This window comes from Paramormyrops kingsleyae, chromosome 18 (genome assembly GCF_048594095.1).
Source record: "Paramormyrops kingsleyae isolate MSU_618 chromosome 18, PKINGS_0.4, whole genome shotgun sequence".
NCBI lineage: Eukaryota > Metazoa > Chordata > Actinopteri > Osteoglossiformes > Mormyridae > Paramormyrops > Paramormyrops kingsleyae.
This window is the reverse complement of record NC_132814.1, coordinates 25,264,926-25,289,590: the sequence shown is the minus strand read 5'-3', so window position 1 is coordinate 25,289,590 and position 24,665 is coordinate 25,264,926. Positions and strand designations below refer to the sequence as shown.

The 24,665-nt window shown below is 39.3% G+C and overlaps 1 protein-coding gene across 3 annotated transcripts in view; it reads left to right on the top strand.

The window, feature by feature from the left end:
- The first annotated feature begins 953 nt into the window (after positions 1-953).
- trim33 (tripartite motif containing 33) overlaps positions 954-24,665 on the top strand; it is a 55,037-nt gene continuing 31,325 nt past the window's right edge. For all 3 annotated transcript variants that reach the window (XM_023831392.2, XM_072702280.1, XM_023831391.2), the window contains exon 1: positions 954-1,550. In XM_023831392.2, coding sequence (XP_023687160.1) covers positions 989-1,550 — 562 coding nt within the window. In that variant the 5' untranslated portion in view covers positions 954-988. The remainder of the gene's footprint in view (positions 1,551-24,665) is intronic.

The window sequence follows — 24,665 nt, the reverse complement described above, 5'->3', positions numbered from 1 at the left end:
AATTCCCCAGATCTCAATCCGATTGAGCATCTGTGAGATGTGCTGGACAAACAAATCTGATCCATAGAGGCCTGATCTCGCAACTTACAGGACATTAAGGATCTGCTGCTAACGTCTTGGTGACAGATACCACAGATCACCTTCAAAGTCCTTGAGGAGTCCATAACTATGGGTCAGAGATGTTTTGGTGCCATGAGGTAGACCAGGGTTATTCAAATCACAGTCCTCGAGGTCCGAGCACTGCTGGTTTTCCAGCCTTCCTTTACCTGTGAGCCGGGTGTGAAGCCTCTGACCAATCAGAATCAGCAATTATTAAACTAACTACCTGGGAGAACTGAAAACACGGCCTGGATTGGAAACAAGGTCTAGATTTCAAGAGCCCTGAGGTAGACCAACACAATATTAATCATGTGAATTTAATGATATGTTTTAATGATCTGTGTATATTAAAAAAATTAAATCATGTTTAAGTGGTTGTTTTTCCATTTTAATTAGACCTGAAGTATATTTATATACATTCACCACACTCTGGGATTAACGAAAAAAAAAAAAAGATTTTAATAAACATTCAATGTTAATTAAAGGAATTGAACAAAATGCAGCCGCATGTGGTGCCCCCTCACCCGATTTTGTGAATCAGAGGTGAATAGTTCAGGTCCGAAAAGTAAAGATTCCAGATCAAGATACTGTTTCAACCAACAAGTTACGTATAAATAATCACAGTTCTGGATGGCTAAACTGTTTGGTTGAAACAAAATCATGGTGTGGATTTTTACTGTATGGACCTGAACTATCCACTTCTGCTTAGAATTGAACGTTCGATTCATTTAAACGAACAGTTCGATAGAATGGGTTTTGTAAATTAAACCGAACTTCCCAACACAAGACGTGACGGTGCCTTTAAGGGAGTCTGGCGTGACGTCGCCACGTCAGTCCCGTCGGGTTTTACTGGTACGTGGAGCGTCAAACGGTTCAAAGAGGAAGGAAGATGGCGGATAACAAAGGCGTAGAGGATATAGAGAGTCCCGCTGCCATGGAGCCAGCACCACAGAAAGAAGACAGTGGAGACTCCTCGGCGAAAGAGCAGGATGCAGTCATAGTTATAGAACCAAATACGAAGGACGAAGAGGATGGACATTCGCAGGGGAATACGTCTCAGGTGCCGACACCCACTAGCGCAGGCGGCGAAGGCAGCGGCAGCGGCAGCGCAGGGGCAGGAGGGGATGGCAGTAGTAGCAGCAGTCCAGCGGGGACCGCTAATGCTGAAACTAATGAGCCCCCGGCTACAGGAGAGACCGCTGGTACTGCCGGGATCTCGCCAGCTCCTACTACAGAGATGTCGCCCTCTCCACAAGCTCTAGCAGCGCCCCCCAACACTCCAGTAAACCTTCTAGATACGTGTGCCGTCTGTAAACAAAGTCTTCAGAATCGCGACTGTGAACCCAAACTCCTCCCGTGCCTCCACTCTTTCTGCCTTCGATGTATTCCTCAGCCCGAAAGGCAGATCAGCGTGCAAGTGCCCGGGCCCCACGGACAGGACACCCACATAGGTGAGTGGTGAGGTTGCCCCGCTTGGATGGTATGGTGGCTGAATGGTGCCGTAGCCGGCCGCTTCAGCTCTGTCTGGGGGTGAGGGTCGAAGCTCACCCACCCAATAGCTCGTTTCTTCTAGCACGATTGGGGGAAAAAAATTGGTGACATCGACTTTTGTCCGGTATTAATATAATCGGCGATGGAAAATGCTAAATAAGTCGAGTAGTATTTGGCGAGGTTTGCATTGCTAGTAGTTTTAATCACGATCGTTGGATAGTTTAACATGATACTTCAGTGTGGTTTGGGCTAATAGGCACGACGGCAGCCTAGCTGTGATCTGTCCGTGTACATGTGGTCGCGACGGTTCCGATTAAATGCGTCAGTATAACAGAATCAATGACCAGTGTCGTGAATTGTCCGTAATGTATTGTGTATGATATTAGTTGTATACTATTTTAGCTCTTGTAATCCTACGTATTTGGCATGACCGCATAAATCAAGAGCTGGGTATGAAAAATTAGGATGCTTCACTATGGGAACTTAGGGGGTTGAAAGGTCCCTGTTTTGTTGCCTTGATTGTACAGACTGTTTGATCAGCTAATTGTCTTTAGGTCAGTATTTCAATAAATAGATTTCTGTAAACTTGGTGTCTGAATGTGCCGTACAATTCACCGGCATCCAGTCTATGGTTTACCCCAGCCTTGTGCCCTGTGTTGACTGGCATTTAAGCTCCAGGCTGCTTTGCAAGCATGATTAGGACAAGTGGTTGTAAGATGGATGGACTTCTGTAAACTGGCATTGTTATTGGAGTTGTGTAATTTAATTCATATTATTTGAATATTACTCCAGTCATATTATTTTGCTGTAATAACTGTTTTCATTTAGTCAAAATACATAGTCACCATGCTTGCAAATTATAAAAATATTCAGTCTCCTATAATCTATAACCCATCTGGCAGAAAATTTCCAGTTATTTATAATGAAAATTCAGTGCTGTAAATTTTTCTTATTTAAATGAATTAATCTGTGGTCAACAGCAATTACAGGCCATACGATTTACACTAACCATTATGCAGTAGTCACCAGCCCTGAATTCATACATACAATGAAGACAATCCTTGGAAAAGTGAACTTTCCTTCCACTGTCTTTGAAACTTATGATACTGCTTTTAGCCCGATACACTGGCTATACCAACAACGTTTGTTATGAAATTTAAAATGGAGGAAAATGGATGGTGAAAAGATTTTGTGAAAAAAAAAAACCCTCTTTAGTATGATGGGGGAGAAATATTGTGTTTGTGGGTGGAAAAAAAGGCTAATTGTGTACTGTATTACTTCAACCTGTGTCTTAGTGCTTAAACGATACATGATGCCTTTTTCCGGATATATAGTTGTAATTATTTTGAAGTAAAGACAAAAGCTTTATCAGTTGTCACTGATTTGTAATGTATAGTGTCCTCCTAGCATGAGTTTTCTCGGTGCCCTTTTTTTAAAAATATAACCTTATGTGTATCTCGTGTCAAACTTTAGAACTGATTGTGTGGTTCTGCTTTCAGTTGTAAGTTCCTATTTGCACTTTTACATTTAAGAGCAATGCTTCTGAATTGCAGGATGGCTACAATATGCACTGATGTGGATGCCTGTGGTGAATTTTTTTACATTATTTTGGAATAATAAAAGAATGACAATGTTATTGTGGTGATTTGCCAGATAAAGGATATGGAGCCAAAATCACATGTTTAATAAATCAGGTATACTGATTAGTGGAAGGTGGTCCATGGGATTTTAGTTCTTTACTTTTAGTTGGGAAAATTAACCAGCTGGTTAGTGACTAAGCTGCACTGGCAGAATTCATTTTAGGCTGTGGAAATGCAACAGATGCACAGTTTACATTTCATGCCTGATTATGAGATTTTTAGGCCAAGGCTGCAGCTACTCCAGCATGTTGTACCAAAATTCACTGAAAACGTCACTGAAAGTTTCACTTGAAAGAATGAGTGAGTGCGTGCGGGTCAGATGTGCCCAGATGTTAAATAGGGGTGTACCGATAGTCTTCTCATAATTTCGTTCAATTGATGATTTGGGGTTCAAGGCTCGATACACTCCTAGTATATTCAACATAATATGACTGAAAACAGATCAGTTCTTTTTCATTCCTGTTGTCAATCCATTTATTTTTTTCCATGTAGATTTTTCCTTAGTCTCCAAACTCCAGTGCAAAATTCAAAATTGGTCTCAAAGTAAAATTGACGTCATACCTATTGCAGCCTCTTATGTTAACATTAGTAATTAATATTGTATCACGGTGCATTCTTACACCCCTACAATGCATATAGTTATGTATTTGATTCATCATAAATATTGTGCCATGGTGCATTGTTACACCCTTACTGTTAAAAGCAAGGTTACCCTGAGTTCATTTTGGTGGTCATGGTTTGGCATCCTTTTGTTTTTTTAAAATAGCCTGCCAAAATAACACTGTGCGTTGCACTCTAATCATTTTAATGGTTCTATGGTGGATTTTTAAAATAAGTACCTCAAACATTGAAACTTGAGTTTAACATGGAAGGAGTTGCTGAATTTACATTAAAAAAAATTGCCATACAGCTTTAAAAAAAAAAACTCCTTTGTAGGGATGTGTGATATGTTGATTTATATTGATTTATATCGATATACCGGTATATGTCGGATGACGAAATAAAAACATCTATTGTTTCATATTACGTTCTGTCGTTTATTTTGTGGTGTCGCAAAATACACTGTTTTCGGCTGTAATTTTTCACCATTTTGATCATGATTTGCGATATTACACACCTCCACATGTGTGTTTAAGCTTTTATTGGACTTTATTATTTGTAACGCACAGAAGACAATCCACAAATATTTAACAATCCACAAATATGTATTTTTTTAATGAGTGTTTTGTAAAATCATATCCACAAAAATACAGAGAGATTTGTACACATGAAACGTGTTTTGCACATTTGTGGATCACGTCCTGTCTGTTTGTGGTTCACATTGTATTTGTGACTTCCCTTGATATTTATTTGTAGATTTTTCTCCAATTCGTACTGCAGCTGATCTGTAGAAACAAATCACAAAAATATTTCTACCCGTATATTTTTATTTGTGTTGTGTAAAATCATATACATAAAAATATGGAGCAATTTGTACACATGAAAAGGGACATTTGTGGATCACTTCCTGTCTATATGTGTATCATGTTACATTTGTGACTTCCCACTTATTTGTGCATTTTTGTCCAATTTGTACCAAGGCTGATTTGCATAAGAAATCCACAAATATGAGGTATAGTTATTAGCTACACCTGCAGGTGTAGAAGAAGGCTGAAATAAGAGTTGCTAGTTAAGCTCCGTGAAGCTGACCCCACTACAATCGGCACAAATCCAGTGTTTTAGTGCTGCATTTGTGCTGTATTGTGCTGCAAATATTAGGATTTGTGCTGCTTTCATTTTTAAGAAAATAGCAATTATCTTTTCATATGATAGCATCACCCAGACCACTACAACAGTGTACAGACATAAGCTAGGCTGGTTGTATAATTATATGGTGCGCATTGTCAAAATACATTCAGTGCCACAAAAAAGATTATTTTGATATTGACAATCAAGTAAAGTCTTGCTGTTTTTTGTCCATGCGAAGACAAACTCCAATTACATTTTGTTCACGAAAGCATAAAGGCTTCACTTTTCATTCATGCACAGAAATCAAAATTAACCTTTCAGTTTTTTGCACAGAGGTGTTATCAGTACCTTGCATTTTGAGGACAGAAGGCTGAATGTATCTGCTTTCATGAATAAAAAGTCATTTCATTCATCAACTAAATCTATTTGTGGACAAAATACATTTAATGAATTGAAGAGTCATTTTGTGGGAAAAAATACTTATGTTCTGTGTTTTTGGTTAAAGTGTTTATTCACTTTTTTTATATTTTAGTTGTTTACATATAATGCTGTAATTCAGACTTGTAGGCATGTTTGTTTTCTTGTTATATTTAATATATTTAAGTTGTGAGCCTTATTGCTGCTACAGTTGAAACTTGAAATTACAATGTGTTACATTTGGGACTTTATATAGCAATATTTTTTTTGGTCCTGTAATTTGTTTTTGAAAAGTGTTTTATACTACTTTTTTTTTTTTTTTTTTTTTTTACATTCGTAGTTAATCATTTGCCCAGAAGTTGTAAATAAAAGGAGAAAAATAATCACAAATGAATGAGTACCATTGAGTATATAATTGAGTATATAATTAAAATGCAAATAAGAAATGGTCCTTTTCGTGTTTTCATAATATACTGTACTGTATAAAAGTCTTAGGCAGTCGAAAGATTTTTTTTTTAAAAGCTATTTATCTGGGTAGTACGTGCATATTTGGTAAGAATAAAAAATACAGTTTAACATTAGAACATATACAAATTAAGAGTAATAAAAACTAGTAAAAATTTATTCATTTCAACAAAAAATGACTGATATCTTGTGGGCTTGATGGCTAGATGAACACCGTTCCAGTTCCCTAACCGCTCCTGAGGGGCACCCCAGCCATTCCATGTATATATTACATTTCACCACCAGCTCACTTAATTACTTAATTAGTTTAAAGTCAATGAGATATTGACTGGCTATGCAAGGTGTGTTAGTAGTTGAGTCAAAAAAATACATGGATGTGTTGTATGGTTGCTGGAAATTAGATCATTTTCTTTGGCTGCCTTTGACTTTTGCACAGTATTGTATAAGCTATTAGTTCATTAAATTTACCGAAAATGTACTATTTTGTGATATATATCGTCATCGGGATATGAATTTTTGGTCATTTTGCACAGCCCATATCATAGGTATAAACAAGGGGTGTCTCTCCCTTCATGATGATTCAGTACAAAAAACACAAGTGAGATGATTCTGTGGGTTTCAAGTCAGCAATGTAAGTATTTCTTTTACTGAATTTATTTTGCACTGCAAAAACCATGCAAAACTTTAGTTAACTGATCTTTACATGAAAACCCTTTACAGTATTTTGAAGTAATAATCATGTATGTTATGGGTGTTTTGTCACTGTAGTTTTCAGACAATTTCCATCTGAATTTGAGCTGCATTGGGGGTTTTGAATTGAAGTGGCCATAACGTAGGTACCTGTACTGGATTATTGATTCAAATTGTTTTTTTGTTGCACACCTAGTATAATTCAATATGATTGAAATTCGAAATGTATTCTTCTCTGGCTGTGGCTATCAATTATAGTAATAATCAAGTAATCTACCAATTACTTTGACAATTATATGAGTAATCATTTATTTGATGTGATGTGTGAGGGCAGGGTGTTTAACTCATTCACACATAGTTAATTTAGGCATGTCAGTTCACTTAAGTTGAATGTTGGACTGTGGGAGGAAACCAGAGGATCTGGCATAAAATAGGGATGGGGGGGGAAATAGATTTTTATTGCGATATTGTTTTGATGATTCAGTATCAAATCACAAAATTCCAAGATCGATCTTACCTCGATATTTTATCCAGAATTTTACTTGTATTGATCATATAGGTCGTGCGATTTGCTTTCTCACATATAGCATGTTCTGTTACTATCCTATCTAAGCTAAAGCTAATTTCATTACGTTAGCCACTGACTGGCGGAAGGTGGCTCTGAAAACAGCATCTTTGGCCTTTAAAGCAGATGTTTAAAAACGTAACCGGTAACGAGGAGCTGGACAAAAACAAATTTTCCACTCAACTATACTGTAACCAGTGATGGACATTTCAGGTCTAGAAGCTACAAATCCAGAGCAAGATTGTTTCTACCTACCAGTTGAGCATAATCTTGGTCTGCATTTGTATCTTCTGGACCTGAAATGCCAAACTTTAGTTTACAGATTGGCGTACTTGGTAGTGTTGTACTGCTCTGCGCCTACTGAAGAGCTGGAAAAACTCCATTCAAGCTTCATTTTTAGAGGGTAAATGTTTCCACCTTACATAAAAGGGGTGTACCATTACAGATATGGCATTATTACCAAGATGACAATTTGGACTGAACTACTATTAATGAAAGAGGTCTGTGTTCAGTGAATCACAAAGGTAATTTGTGTTGCCCTACAGCATTGCTAGGACATAGGGATTTTTCTGCTCCATTATAATCTTATGGGACAACCATCGTATATGTGGTCCGTCATTGGCCAGACTGTCGTTATGCGGCACGTGAGCTGTGCATGAGGGCTTTCAGCCAGTCATAATCATTCACATTCTTGCTGTTTGACTCACTCATTCGCAGTACAATGCGTTTGTAAGAAATTTAACAAATGATAGGGAGGAGAGAGGCAATTGATCATTAACTGGTCATTAGACATTTGTCTTCCTCTGTGTGGAAATATTTTGGACTAAAAACGGTATTGAGTAAAAGAAAAGTGATTTATTGATGCTGCTTTGGGTCTATTGGTACAACTTGCAGCAACATCACAAACTTAGTTGACAGACTTTATTAGTAGATAGTAGCAAGTTATATTTGGCTATAGTTAAGGGTAAATTTTAAACTCCTTTTTTGTTTTATAAATATTGCAGTATTTATCGAAAAATTTCTAATATCTGTGTAATTTTTTTCCTGTATTGTGTGGCCCTACACAGTGTCTTTACAAAAATAAATGAATGTTTTGGTTATGTATCGTATTATGTAAGATGCAAATGAGCGATGGGCCTAACCTTCACTTCAGCAGCAATTAACTTATGATATAGTAATCCTAGAAAGTAAATTGAACAAAATTATTTAAAGCAAAATAATGATAAAGGCTACTCCAAGAGATTGAAGGGCACTTACTGCAGCTTATAGTTATCTATGGCTAACCTAGGTGAGTCCCTCAATCTAGAAAGTTTTCTGTTTGCATTTTCTTTTACTTTTAATGTGAAGTGCTTTCAAACTGAGACTCCTTATTTGGACTCAGATTTGCTATGCTTTATATTCCTTCTGTCATATTGACAGTAATTGACAAGGCAGATTGTAATCAGTTCTTTTTAAAAAAAAATCTATTTTAATCGACTAATCATGGCAGCTCTATACTCTTCATTAGACTGATATTGAAACTCTGTTATTAAATAACATTTTCCTATTTATATATCTGTCTGAATGCTGTTCTCCATATTTTTTTTATTTATTGTGTGTAATTCTCTTGCTTGCCACAGGCAGCCTGTCCCAGGATGTGAGGTGCATTAGGCAGGGCTCATCCATATCAATGGTGTACTTCCTATCTCCATTTTCTCTATGGTTTGTTTCTGATCATTTCTGGTTATTGTCATAATTTGTTTGGACCTTATCCCAAGGATTTCAAATGTATTGCTTCTACAGGTAAATGGGAATGTGAACTTGAATACCCAATTCACTACCTATTCAGAAATGTTTCTCTGGTTATTTTGGGTCAGTAATTTTACAAGGGCCTGACCAACATTAAAATTTTGTCTCCTATAGCAGTATTTTATATGATCAAATAGGCAGACTAAGTGTGATTCACATTGACCCCCATGTGATTAACAGTAATGATCATGTGACCCTGCCCATACTGGGGAGAGTGGGGCCCCACCCTGGAGCCAGGCCTGTCGGTGTGGGTGGCTGAGCCTCTGCCCATGGGGCCTGACTAGGCATAGCCAGAAGGAGGAACATGGGTCTGCCCTCCTGTGAGGCCACCACCTGCAGGGGATCCATAGGGATACTACTTATGTAGATCAGGGGGCGGACAAAGGCAGGGGCCTCAGAGGGCCGACTGTCGGCTACTGAATGTGGGTTTAGGAATATAGAATGTGACCTTTCTGCTGGGAAAGGAGCCTGAGCTGGTTCAGAGATACTGCCAAGATATAGTCAGGCTCACCTCAACACATGATTTGGGCTTTGGAACCAAGAAGAGAAGGGTTTGACTATTCTACTCTGGACTAGCTCTTCACCATCACAGTGATACTGGAGGGTTTGTGTATCTAGTCGACACGTGTTTTGTGGACTTGGAAAAGGCGTACGACCATATCCCTTGGTCCCATGGGGGATGCTGCTGAGTACGGTGCACAGGGTCCGTTTTTACGGGCCATTAAGTCCCTGTATAACCAGAGCAAGAGTGTAGTCCGTATTGCCAGCTGAAAGTCAGGGTTGTTCCCAGTGGGTGTTGGACTCCAGCTGGGCTACTCTGTCACCAATTCTGTTCAGAACTTTCGGTGATCTCAGGTCCTTACTTTTTGCAAGTGATGTAGTCCTGTTGGCTTCATTGAGCTGTGACCTGAAGCATGCACTGAAGCATGCAGGCGATTTGCAGTTACCCCAGTGAATTTGAAAATTAAAAACTTGATAAGCATGCTCTTTCAAGTGTTTTCTTTTGAGGTGGATAAGAAGGTTTGCTGTGTTGCGGTCTGACATGCAAACCTTATCTTTCCAAATTTTGCAAATAACTTATTTGTGGCTTATCGGTTTTGGAAAAATCAAATGAGTTCCATATTACCTTCTTTATAGGGACCAACTCCTCCATGACATCCATGCAAGTAGGCAATGTGTTGCATGTTGTGCTTTGCATGTTTGGACGTGGGTGTGAAAGGGTGAGAGGAAGAATTCCAGAGCACTACCTACTGTTTGCTGTTACCGGTTTATTGGTGTGTCAAAATGGATTTGCTGACAAATCAACTTTCGATGGATGTACGAGCCATAGAACTGCAACTGATGGAATGTGCACTGAATCATGATACTAACAATCTCGCCGTCAAGGCAGAGACCATCGAGGCATTTTAATCACTCACGGAATAATATTGATACACACACCCTTAACTGTACCATTATGTTGTGGTGAAGAGTTAACTGAGCCGGAAGGCAAAGCTATTGTTTACCTGTCAATTTGTGTTCGTACCCTCACTAGCTTTGAGTAGTGACCAAAACAATGAGATTGCGGATACAAGTGGCAGAAATGGGGTTCCTTCGCTGAGTGTCTGGGCTCAGCCTTTGAGATAGGGTGAGGAACCTGAACATTCAGGAGGAGCTCATAGTAGAGCCACTGCTCCTCTGCATCTAAAGGAATCACTTCAGGTGGTTTGGGATGCCTCCTGGACGTTCCATGGGGAGGTGTTTTGGGCATGCTCAACTGGGAGCAGACCCCGGGACACATCCAGGACAGATCTGGAGAGATTATATTTCTCAGCTGGCTTGGGAACATTTTGGTATTTCCCCAGAGGAGCTGGAGAAGGTGGCTGGGGAGAGGGAGGTCTAGGCATCCCTGTGTAGACTGCTGCCCCCACCACCCGGCCCCAGAAAAGTGGCAGGTGATGGACGAATGAATAGTTTTAATTAAACAGTGCGTCAGTGACTAATATGATCAGTGTGTAAACATTATACTGTAGATGGTTAATGAGTTGACTATCCAAAATATACTATGTGTTATGTCTGATTTTAGTCGCACACATGTATGTGAGCTGAAAATTTCTTCAAGGTTGGTAAGTCTGTATTTCATTTTGAGGCAAATTGCATCCATACTGAAACCATGTCATTTAGTGGTGACACAGGAAAATGGATGCAAATTTGGTCAACCAATTACACTGAGACAAGTCTCTCAAAGTTGGACTTTTAATAAAGATTTTTTGGAGTGGTGGCAGAGTGTGGGGGGGGGGTTAGGGACTGTACAGGTTGGGGGGTGTGGGAGGTGTAAGGGTTCAATGATTTCAGATGGGGTGATCGGAGTGTCCAGAAAGCCATTATTGTTGTTCCAAGAGCATCTTTTGTCTTTATTTTGAGACTTCTGTTATGAATAAACAAATGTCTATATTGAATATACATGCACTAACCACCTTATTTGGTATACCTGTTCAACTGCTTGTTGATGAAAATATCTAATGGGCCAATTATATGTCAGCAGCAAAGCAGCATGTCTAAAATCATGCAGATACAGGTCAGAAGCTTCAGTTAATGTTCACATCAAACACCATAATGAAAGAAAGGTGATTTAAGTGGCTGAATGTGGCATGGTTATTGGGATTGTCATACACAACCCATCTCTAGGGTTTACAGAGAACAACCAGCGAGCAGTGGTTTTCTGGATGAAAATGCCTTGTTAATGGCAGGGGTCAGAGAAGAATGCCCAGACTGATTGGATTGCTTTTGGATAAAGACGACTGGTTTTTTTTTTTTTGGCGATTTGTTCTGATTTCCATTGTTCTGTATCTCTTGCCTGATGGCAAAAGCTGAAAGAGACAGTGACCGGGATGTGATGAATCACGTTAAATGTCCATAGCTTTCTTCCGGCATCGGGGGGTGTAGCTTTGTTCTAGGGTTGGGAGAGGGCAGCCAGTTGTTTTCTCTGCTGCCCTGATGACCCTGTGAAGAGCTTTCATATCTGAGGAAGTGCAGCTGCCGTACCGCACGCAGAGTCCGTACGTAAGTACACTCTCGCTAGAACAGTGGTAGAAGGCTAGGAGCAGATTTTTGGGGAGACGGTTCTTTCTGAGGATTCTCTTAGTGTTAGCACTCCAGGTCAGGTCATCCTCCAATTCAAAACCCAGGAACCTGAACACCGGGACCCTCTTCACATGTGCCCCGGCGATGGTGAGTGGCTGAATGTCAGTTTTATTTTTTCTGAAATCAATAACCGGCTCCTTTGTTTTTGTGGTGTTGAGAAGCAGGTTGTTGACTCCGCACCGCTCTGACAGCCGCTCCACCTCGTCCCTGTATGCCAGCTCACTCTCCTTGCCCGAGACGAGTCCGATCACCGTCGTATCATCTGCAAACTTAATGATCTTGTTGTTGAGGTGTGTGGGGACACAGTCATGTGTGTAGAGGGTGTAAAGGAGCGGGCTGAGCACACAGCCCTGCGGCGACCCGGTGTTGAGACTGAGAGCAGTAGCGGTGTGGGCTACAGCAGCTGTAGATCACACCAGATGCCACTCCTGTTAGCTAAGAACCGGAATCTGAGGCTACAGTGGGCACGGGTTCACCAACATTGGATAATGGAAGACTGGAAAAACATGCTTGGTGAGATGAGTGTTTTTGCTGCGACATTCAGATGGTGGGGTCTGAATTTTGGTATAAACAACATGAAAGCGTGAGTCTTTCCTGCCCCTTATCAACTGTTCAGGCTGCTGCTGGTGGTATAATGGTGTGGGATATTTGCTTAGGCCCCTAAGTACCAAATGAGCATTATTTAAAAGCCACAGCCTACCTGAGTATTGTTTGAATGCCACAGCCTACCTGAGTATTGTTTGAATGCCACAGCCTACCTGAGTATTGTTGCTGACCATGTCCATCCCTTTATGACCACAGAGTACCCAGCTTGTAATGGCTGCTTCCAGCAGGATAACGCCCCATGTCACAAAGCTCATTTAACCCTATGGAGTGAACCAGGGGCCCCTTGCATGGGGGGGCATTTCTTCCCTCTTTGGAATAATTACCTTATAACTTCAGATATAAAAGTCACAGACACATGCCTGATACCTAAAATCAAAGTTGACCCCTTTACAATTGATTGTAGGAAGTTCAATAACGAAATGAATAACCTGTGTATAATTTATGGACATGCGAATATAACAAAAACAGCTGGAAAAATACAAAATCTGTCTTTGTGTCTTGGATTTTTGTAAATATTTCAAAAACTACATGATGGAATAGGTCCATTTAAAAATCTGGTTCCCAAACTTGTTTTCTACATGTGTGCCCAATTTCATATCATTTGATGCAGCCCAACAGGTTTTACGGAGGAAAGAGCAAATGGTGCAACTGGGAGCCTTTCCTATCCAAAACCTAACCTAAACTAATCTGAAACCTATCCAAAATGGCAATAGTGTAACTAGCAGTGTTTTTTGGGGTAGCAACTTTCTTTCTAAATGCATTACCACTTATAGGTCATAAGTAACAATTTGTCACACATCATCACCACACATTTGTAGGAAAATCTATATTTTATTCACACGACTTGTGCCAAACCTATCCAAAACCTATCCAAACTGGCCACAGTGTAACTAGCAGTGTTTTTTGGGGTAGCGTGTTTCTTTCGAAATGCATTACCACTTATGGGTCATAAGTAACATTTTGTCACACAACATCACCACACATTTGTAGGAAAATCTATATTTTATTCACACGACTTGTGCCAAACCTATCCAAAACCTATCCAAAATGGCCGCAGTGTAACTAGCAGTGTTTTGGGATAGCGTCTTTCTTTCTAAATGCATTACCACTTATGGGTCATAAGAAACATTTTGTTTCTAACCCTAACCCTGCATAACTGTGCCCAAACAAAGCCCCACAAGTGCCCCGCATAACTGTGCCCAAACAAAGCCCGACAAGTGCCCCGCATAACTGTGCCCAAACAAAGCCCGACAAGTGCCCCGCATAACTTTGCCCAAACAAAGCCGACAAGTGCCCCGCATAACTTTGCCCAAACAAAGCCGACAAGTACCGTACATAATGTTGCCCAAACAAAGCCGACAAGTACTGTACATAACTTTGCTCAAACAAGGCCGACAAGTGCCCCGCATAACTTTGCCCAAACAAAGCCCCGCGTAACTTTGCCCAAGTGAAAGCCAAAAGCGCTGCATTACTTTGCACACTTCAAAGCTTGACAAAGGCGATGCGGAACTTTTCCCAATGTACCACAATACAAGTGTTACCAAAGCAAATGTTAATTGTAATTTGCTGAATCACGGAATTATAAAAATCTATAGAATAAAAGAGTAAAATGTAAACTGTAAATAAATGTACTTATGTCGAGCGTTGCATCCTCTCCGCGCAAAAAAGTGTCCTCCTCCATCGAATCAATGGATAAAAGCGACACTTTCTTCCCCCGAACCACTCTTCAAAATCATCTTCTGTGCTTTCTCAACAGTGAAAGTCATCCGAGCCATTTTTCTTCAGTCAAAAAAGTTGTTGTCCGAAAATAATTGGGTAAACTCACGGAGACTACGTGCGCAATGCGTACTCGAGACACTCCCACAAATACTGCACCTGTAGAGAATAAGTTGCGCATTCATGTCCCCAGCGCGAAAAACAATGCCCAATCAGCACATCCCATACCATTTTGCAAACCTTAGACACACCTCTATTGGATGAAGCAAATGACACTGTAATTTGATGTTCATGTAAAAAGTTTATTATGGTGAAACATAACCATGGGCAAAGGTTCAGTGCGTAAAAAATAATGTGCTAGCAGGGAAGCAGAGCATATATCTGAAAAAATACTTGACAATGAAGTATTACAGTGATTGATTTATGTACATAAGAGATCAAGCTTTCAAACGAGGGTAACTTTGTCATTTTATTCATTGGTTTTCTTCTAAAACTTCGAAGATAAAAAAACATTGCACGAATGTACAGAATGCCGAGTGACATTTTTCCGCGATGAGTGAGCAAGCTATTTGAGAGCATTACAGTCATATTTATGGAAAAATGCGTGTTTTGTCTTAATACTGTCACGGTTTATGAAGTATTGGCCGTGAAAGAAATAGTTTGAAGTGCTTAGTTTTCATTTTATTAACACTTATATTTTACTTCCTGACACTCGACCCGTTTAAAGATGGCTACCATGGTCATTTTATTTTTACTTGTTACAAAAAAACCATGGCACAAAAATTGCGCAACTTTCTACAGATATTATCTGAAAGGTTTTTTGTAGTGTAGCAAGCCGTTTTTGGTTGATTTGATACATTTGTTTCTTTTATTGAACGTCATTTTTTTTTGTTATTGAAAATTTGGACGTATGCGTCCGAACCACTAGGCGGCGACAGTGAAAGAGTTAATCTCTGACTGGTTTCTTGAACATTAGGATGAGTTCACTGTACTCAGACGGCCTCCACAGTCATCAGATCTCAATCCAATGGAGTGCATATGGGATGTGGTAGGACGGAAGATTCGCGTCATGAAGGTGCAACTGATAAATCTGCAGCAACTGCGTAATGTTATGTCAACATGGACCAAAGTCTCTGAGGAATATTTCAAGCACCTTGTTGAATCTATGCAATCTATACCATGGTGCACCTATTAGCAAAATGTACCTAATAAAATGGCCAGTGAGCGTATGTAGTTGCATAATCTTAAACATGGTTGGAAGTAGAGCTTGGCGGTATGACCAAAAATTAATATCGGTTATATCGGTTTCACGGTATACGACGGTATTTTTTTTAAAGTATGACTAGGCGTTTACCACATTTTACAGGATTTTTGTTTTACATTTTTGCATTGTTCCCACATTAACTTTATTTTATTATTAGCCATTGTGCCTATCCACTACCTTAATGGTAACATACAGCTAACGTGTTTGTTGGCTAACTGCTTATAGATAAATGGCTAATGTTAAGGTGTGCGCCGGCCAACATTTTTGATAAGTGTTTAATAGTTCAGTGTTGCTGACCTCACGAAATTTCTCATACAGACCGAGATGTCGGTCTTTAAGATGCTTCGCCAAGTTTAACGTGCTACTTGACTTCGTCACCACAACTTTGTAGCACTGTTTGCATAGAGGCTTATCCACATCCTTGGTCTTTCCATACTCGTCTGCAAAATACTTCCAAACGGCACTTTTGTGTAGGCTATTTAAACTGGTATTGCGGTATAAGAAAAATCCATATCATAACAATAATAAAAACAGTTTTCGGTATAAACCGGTATACTGCCCAACATTAGCTAGAAGCCCCATATTTGTATTTCATTTTGACCACAGTGTTTTAATAAAAAGGTTTGTGATATCTCACTTGTGACTTTGGCTCCCAAATGAACATTTAGCCCACTTCATAGAAATACCAAGATATATATTGTGTCCAAAAGTACAGAGATTAAGGTTTTGTTCTGTATCATCCAGGCCTTATTTTGTTATTTTGGAGTTATTTTGTTAAACTGAATAGTTATGGCCAAAGCTGGAAACAAACAAAGAAACACAATTTTAAATACATTTAAGAATTGTTGAGGTCTAAACTGACATTTCTTGTCAGTGGATGCATATTCTCTCAATGTGGCAACAAATGGTTCTTAGGGGCCTTTTCCACCGCACCAAGTACCGTGCTTTTAGTACTTTCCCTTTTCCATTGACTTCCGTTCAGGTACCAGCACCTGATGTATGCTATGATTTTTTTCTTCTTCATAAGTATTTTTAATATTCTAGGACATTACACTATATGCATTCAGTCCTAGCAATGTGATTTTGTTGTAATAAATACTGGGGTATTTATAAGACAAAAAAGGAGTTCACAAATATCTCAAACCTGTCTAGGAGTGATTTAAACAGCAAGGATGTAAATGATTATGATTGTCTTGGCGAACACATAAAGTGCTCATGCAGAAGCAGCAGTGTTAAACTTCAAACTGATTTTTAAACATACAAGAATCTATAAAAGGAATAATTAAAATTGCAAAGCCAGCTAGGTTTTCTTTTTCTAGGACAGAGTAAAAATGTTTTAGCTAAACTTCCTGCGCTATAATGTCCATACAGTATTGAAAATAAGAAAAAGCCTGATCTTAATCTAGCTGACTAGCGATGTAAGAATAGCATGTGTATGACATGCAATGTTGGTATTAGTTGGTATCATCCAACCCTAAATTATACTACAGACATTTTTCAAATTCAGTACAAAATACCCCATCTCACATTGTGATGTCATTCAGTGCCAGTGCCAGATTTTATGCCAGTGGAAAACCCAACACCTTTTTCGAAGCACCAAAAATACGGTACCTGGTGCGGTGGAAAAGCGCCCTTACTGCTCTCTTGTTGCCTGGTTTGAGTGCAGTCAGCCTCCTAATACATCTGTTGGCCCTTTAAATGTAATTTAATTCCAGGGTTTCAATGTACTGCAGTTTCTTTAACATCTGTATCTTGATAAGCTATGCATATGCATTCAAATATGAATTATGTAGTTTATGTATGTAAATTTATGCTTGTACTTGCTGAATTATAGGTAATTGTTGCCATACCGTGTACTTGTTAGGTTTTTCATATGAATGCACTCATTAGAAGCTGTTTTTTCCCATCATTACTACTTTTAACATTTAATAGTAATTCCAGAAACTTTCCTTGATATGGTATTTCTGTAGGAGACGTGATTATTAGAAAACTGAGGTTATAAAATTAAACAGGCGTATGAAACACTCTGAAAGCATCATAAACCAAGCTGTCTATATACAACAGACCTTGCAACTTGAAAAGCTTGCAAGAATCTGGTGTCTAACGAACAGAAGTGTTAATTAATAGGTTTTAGTCTTAGTCATTGTCATTTCTATTTAGAAATGACTGCTCCTTGCCATTTTAGCCACAATGACTTTGCTAAAATTTTGTTTCAAGCTGCATTAACTGATTCTTTATTTTTTTAACTGTTGCCCGCACCAAAATGATTTCAGTTTTCTTTTTTTCTTCTTTTTTTTAAATTTAAAATGGCTAAAGCATTTTTACAGTTTTCTTTTTTTCATTATCTGCTGCAGGAATGTAGAAAGCCTCTTGTAGATCTCTGGAAGTGTATTCAGGAAATGCATCCAGGAGAATGTGCTTTGTATATTTCCTGCTCCCAGAGACCTCCCACCCTGCAGAGCTTAGGTGTAGCCCTCATTTAACCAGTGTTGGAGAAGCTACTTTTAAACGGTGAGCTACAACCAAGCTACAGTTTTAAAACAGTAGTTAGCCACACATACAAGCTACAGAGAAAAAGGAGCCAACTACATCGACACTATTTCATGCGCTAATTAGCGCTAATGCGCTAAAACTTGATATTTGTGCTCTAGGATATACTTAAAGCAAATTAATTTTAAAAATGTGAAACACAATGTTAAAAGTAATATGAAATTCTATATATTTTTTACAATGTAATGTCAAATCACAATAAGTTTTCAAAAAAAGTTGTTTGTTGTAAGGCGAGTTCTTCACAATTGAGTACTTCCCAATTGCTGTGTTGTGTTACAACAAAAAACCAAAGTGCCCCTTTGCATTTTAATGAAAATTAAAATTAAATTAAAATTGGCTTATACATCCATCTGAAATGGTTTGCCGTAAAGTGTTTTTCAACCCTTTAACATCCATTCCCAGTATTTAAGCAAAAAAACACCAGGTAGCTGAAAATACTGAAGAGAGAAAAATAATACAGGTGGTTATTGAAGTATTAGTCAGAAGGACAATATAAAACAAAAATCAACATAATACCGCAATCTGTTCCAACTGGCCAGTCATAAGTCGATTTGGTTGTTAGTCAGCCCTTTATTTTTTTATGCAAAAATCATATGTATAGTATACTGAATAATAAAATTCTTTAAGTCATATTGTTTGGTGTTTTTTAGCACTAGAACTGCTGTTTTACATGCTCACATACTTGGCCAATAAACGCGATTCCGATTCTGATTCTGTTTCTGATGAATGTCACCATTAACCACCAAGCAAGACGTACTTTGGTGTATTCAGCCCTTCGGCAATTACAGCTGTAATGTTCCTAACAGAGCGGCTGCTCTGTCCTGGATCATGAAGCTGAAAAGGTTTCAAACAGCTTATGTATTTTATAAAATGTTGGATACAGTGCTATTGCTAAGCTTTTGAGGCAGCAACTTCATTTAAACATATTTTATACCTTATGGAAACAGCTACATTTCAGTAGTGAAATATTTTTTATTGGACCAACAGAACTAACTAAATGTGGATTTAAACAAAAATAGACGGGCATAAATTTGGGCGCCCCAAAGGAATAATCCCATTAATATTTAGTAGAGCCGCCTCTTGCTGAAATAACAGCCTGTAGATGCATCCTATAGCCACTCCCTGAATTCTGGCTGGTAATATTTTGCCTCGTTCGTCCATTCAAAATGTCTGCAGTTCAGTCTGGTTTGAGTGTGGACAGCCTGAATCAAATCAATCCATACATTTTCAATGATGTTCAGGTCTGGGGACTGGGATGGCCAATCTAGAACAGTGTACTTGTGCCTCTGCACGAATTCCTTGGTATTTTGAACGGTGCTTTGGGTTATTGTCGTGCGGAAACATCCAACCCTGGCGTAACTTCAACTTCATGACTGGCTCATGATCGTTCTTGTCAAGAATCTGCTGATACTGGGAGGAATTCATGCGGCCTTCAACTTTAACAAGGCTTCCAGTACCTGCGGTAGCCACACAGCCCCATAACGTGACGGACCCTCCACCAAATTTTACAGTAGGTAGCAAGTTCTTCCCCCGGAATGCTGTGTGTTCCCCCCCCCCCCCCCCCTGCCCCTGTACATAGCGCCTCTGGTTGTGACCAGAACCTTAGTCTCATCTGACCACAGTATTTTATTTCCAAAACCTTTCTGGCTTGTGCAGTTGCACTTTTGCATGCCTCATGCGACTTCTTGTGGTGAATACTGTGAAAAGGCTTTTTGCACATCACCCTTCCACCGAGCTGTTCCAGTGCAAAGTGTACTGGACTGTGGAACGATGTACAATGTCACCATCAGCAGCCAGATGTTGTTGTAGCTCTCTGGAGGTGGTCTGTGACCGTTCTAACCTGCCTTTCAGATATTTTTCTTGGCCTACATTACGTGTCACATTTTATATCTTTTCAATATAATATGACTGCCCATATCCAACTGTAATAGCGATTAAAGTGATCAGTTCTTTTGGTATTTATGTTAAAGTGAGGCGTTTATTTTATTATCGTGTGGGATTATCGAAACCGATATTTAAATCAATGAGCACTAAAATTTGTGAGACAAGCAGGACTGTATTACGGGTTTTACGGCTTTTTTGGGGTGACAGTGACTGCTGCTGTGAGGATTACTCACTGTCCCAGTGTTTTCTTGATAGGTGAGCGGCATGCCAATGCAATAGCCCATTAGCAAAAACTAAAGGTGGCCCCGGCAGTTCTAGTGTTACCCTTCTTATTACCATTTTCTTGGTTCATTGTTGTTACACAAAGTGATGTGAATGTGTACCGTATTGTGAGTGCTGAGAACAGTAGCCTGAGCATGAGATGAATGAATGGGCGTCTCGTGGGGTGCTTGCAGTTGGGGCGGACACTGTCATAAACTCGCACTGCTAGACACGCTGCGGCCGTGGCTACGTATTTGCAGTCTTGGAACAGTCGTGAAATCGATCGGTCATAAGTCGCACCGGTCATAAGTCCACAACAACCTGTAGTATTTATGTTGTGTTTTGCTACGCTACATCACCATTTATAAAAAAAATAGTCACTGGGAAAACTACAGTGTTTTAAAAGTAGCTGCAATACTAATAAGCTACTGAAAACGTAGTTAGTAGTGTTGCTAATTGACTGTAAATTAAATTAACTAGATCATTAACTGCTAAATTTAACAGTTATGTTGAAGCTAAGCTCTGCAGGTTGGTAGATCTTCAGGAGCAACAGTGTGCGGCCCTAAGTAGAGATGGCAATGATGGGACACCAGGACGATGGCATCAAAAAATGCTGGATTGGATGTTGGGGTGCAGGGGAGTTCAAATCCAATCGAATTTTCCATTGGAAATGGCCTGAAAAATCTCACATGTTTGTAACCTTGGTGAGAGACATGTCAATTAGAAAATATAACGAGCGTGCATTGTCCCCCACAGTCAGCTGTTCAAAGTACATTTCACGAGATTTCTCTGTCTCATGTTTTTGTAGAGTTAGTAGTACAGTTATTACTAGGGGTGGGGTGGAAAATCGATTCTATTGCAAATCACAATTCTTCAAGGTGGTGATATTATTATCAGTTAACAGTTGACAGTTTAAAAACATTTCCAAACATGATCTTGAACATGGTTTACTGTAATTGTTGTTCAAATTTGATGCTGGTAATATATTTGCCCAGTTGCACACAGCCACATATAAGGGATTGACATGCACGAGTTTGGCATGATATTATCATGAATGAGTAAGCGTGTTTAGAGACTTTTCCTGCACCATCTCTCGCATCGGCAACTCAATACACATATTCACTGTTTGCAGTTACAGTATTTAAAGTTTGGAACATTCAATGAAACTAATACATTTCTTGACATGGGTGAAACCTAAATTCATAATAAAAAGTAGATGTTCAACATGGAAAACATCACGCTAATTGTAAGTTAGTTACAGCTAGTGCTAGAGAGCCCAAACGCCCTCCCAAATCACTTAAATCAGTAGTTTGGGAACATTTTAGCTTGCTTTTGGTAAAAGATGGCCAGAAAACTTCAGTTTATCCTGGTGTAACAAGAATGTCTTTGTATCATTCTAAGATTGAAGTATAGTGATTATGTAGTGCACACATTATAATTTCTTGTGTGCTTATGATAATATATTGTGCACACCAGGGGAGGTTCCCGCTATTGAAAAGATGAGGGGCTAAGTCCCTTTTACCTGGGGCTGACGAAAGATTAGCATTGGGGCTGAAATACTGTGACGGGACCTAACGACGGCCATGGTGCATACGGCACAGTTATCTTGATAAACACCCATGTTTTGTTTGAACTACTGGCTACTCTGCCCCCACGATCTCTGGTGGTACTGCTCCCTTTTGTCTGTATCCATGAACTTTCATAAAACTTGCACAAATAGGGATGAATTGAACGCAGAGTATGAATAGTAGGCTTTGTCCATATTCATATATGTATTTATCATTGTGTATTAATGAGCCTCTATGTGTAGCATATGGGGTGGGGGCTAGATTTTCGGTGGGAATGCAATGAAAAAACTGCACAAATTCAGTAGCATTAGCAACGGTATTTTTAGTGGAATCCTTTTCCTTCTTTTTATAGACACAGTTTGCGTGTCTAATTACAACTTTTGTTTTCCTGAGAATTTTTTTTTTTACTTTTCCTGCTGAAGAAAAACTAGCTTGACCAGCTGCAAGTTTAAGGTGTATTTTTGCATGATCATTTGATGGTTTAACTGGTCATACCAGCTTTTTCTTATGATGGTCATTCTAGCTGGTTTAACTGGTCATACCAGCACGACCAGCTTAATTGCCTGGTCACACCAGCATGACCAACTGGTCACCCAACTTCAAAGAGTAGCAAGAGCTGGGGCATGACCATCTAAAGCCAACTTAGGCCAACTAAAACCAGCTACTTGCCTAAACTGGTTTTTAGCTGTTTTTTCTGCAGGGTTGTGATCTCAAGAAATCATGATATATTGAGATCGCAAGGGAAATAAGCCATGATCTCAAAATAAGACAGAAAAAGATAATGATGGATGTCCTGTATGGACTTCATATGATGCAGAGTTGCAGTGCAAAGATAGACAAAGCAGTTATGTCTTCAGTTTAGTTCATTGCTTTTAAGTAGGCATGTGACGATGAATCACGAATCGGTTAAAAATCGATGTAAATGTATGATTTAAACCGGCTGATGTGGAGAATGAATCGCTACTTTAGGAGTACTGCATGGTACTTTAACAGAAAAACTGGTGTAATATTGCATTTGATTTCACGACCTCAGTTCAACGGTAGATGTCACTGCGTATTTATGTCGACGTCCTGCAGTGTGTTGGCGACTGCCCGGGGTTGGTTCCCGTCTGCGCCCATTGTTCCCATGATAGTCTTCGGTCCCCCCCACTAGTAAGGCTAGTGCCGAGCACAAAAGATCTAGATGTCTTTAGACTTGTTACGATTCGATTTCTTTATTATGTTTAATTTGGCAACAGATTACACAATTTGCACTATAAGAAATGTTTCTTAAATTCCTACTGAATAAAACTAAGCAGCATACTAATGTAAATCATATACCATAGCGGTACAGCTTTGCCTAAGGGGCATGACTATTATATTTTTCTGTTCTTAGCATAGTCAAACAATGCCACTGCAAAAAGAAGATAGTAGAGGTGCTCCGATCCGATATTTGGGATTGGTATCGGCGCCGATCCGTACCTATTGGACCGATTGGGTGTCTGTCATATGTGACCAATCCACGTGCAATATTCTCTTATTTAGTTTTCGGCAGTCTGTAATAAGAGAGCTCCCATTTTTTGTGAAATCGATTTGTATGATCAATCGCAGAACTGCTCATTCCCATTTTAGAATTGTTTTTTGTGGCATTTAAGCTGAACGCTAATGCTGCCACTCGGGTTTTTTGTCACTCTGTGTGTGAGCGCAGTGACATCCGCCTGCGGTGACATCATGTGCATAGCCTTTGCAGTAGGAAGAGCGTAAGAACATCAGATAAGAGGAAATATTTTATAACTGTAGCACAGCGAATTATAATCAAAACAAAGTTTTGAGAGGTGGAAGTAGCGTTTAGCGGAAAATCCCACAACAAAGTGCACACAATTGTGCTAGACAACACAAGTAATATGGAAAAAAGCAATGGATGGTTTAGGAGTTGCTAGCTTTGGCTGTTTTGCGTGCTCACTACAGCTCGTGACGCACGAGGGGCCGTTATCGCGATGAAGTGTGACGCTGTTGCCAGTGGGAGAAAATCTGTGGGGCATTTTTAATATTCGCCACTTGCGTACTCTCTTGGAAGATATTCACATTGAACTGCACATGCCTCAAAAACCCTTAAAGCTAGATGTACAAATGAGCTGGTATGTTTCTAGTAGCCTAATTAAAGCTTTTTGGCATACATTTGTATGTACTAGTTTAAAGAGCTATGGTGTCAGATCGGTACTCATATTGGCTGATACCCTCTGTTCAGGTATCGGGATCGTATTGGCACTGAAAAAGTGGGATTATGCACATCTAGCAGATTGTTTACCATGTTAATCGAAATTCCTGGATACAAACATCTCATTTAGTGACTCTGGCATGAAATTTTATATCGCGATTATAGTGACAAAATTATCGTGATTGTCAGTACAGATACACAAACTGACATTTCACCAAATTTAGTAGTGAAACCACCAATAAAATTTAGCAGCACTGTGCAACCTTCTGTTTGTGTAAACATTAAAATAATCGCATAGCTAATAGCTCTGTCACTGCTTACTGCTCTGTTTTCACTGACATTAAACAAAGCCATGTCGCATGCAGTGCGCCTGCATCTAGGAGACCGTGTCTGGGAGACTGACGCTAACTTTGACTGATGCTGGACAATATTTAACTTTAGTTTTTCAAAGCACAATAACCATGGATTTAATAATAATTCTTCCACAGTTTTAATATTAATTCAAACATGAAAAATACTAACCATCAAGATCTTTTGTGTGGTTTACTGTGAAACTGCTAATTGTTTCATCCTTACTGTTAATATGAATATTTTTAATATAAAAGAACAGAGG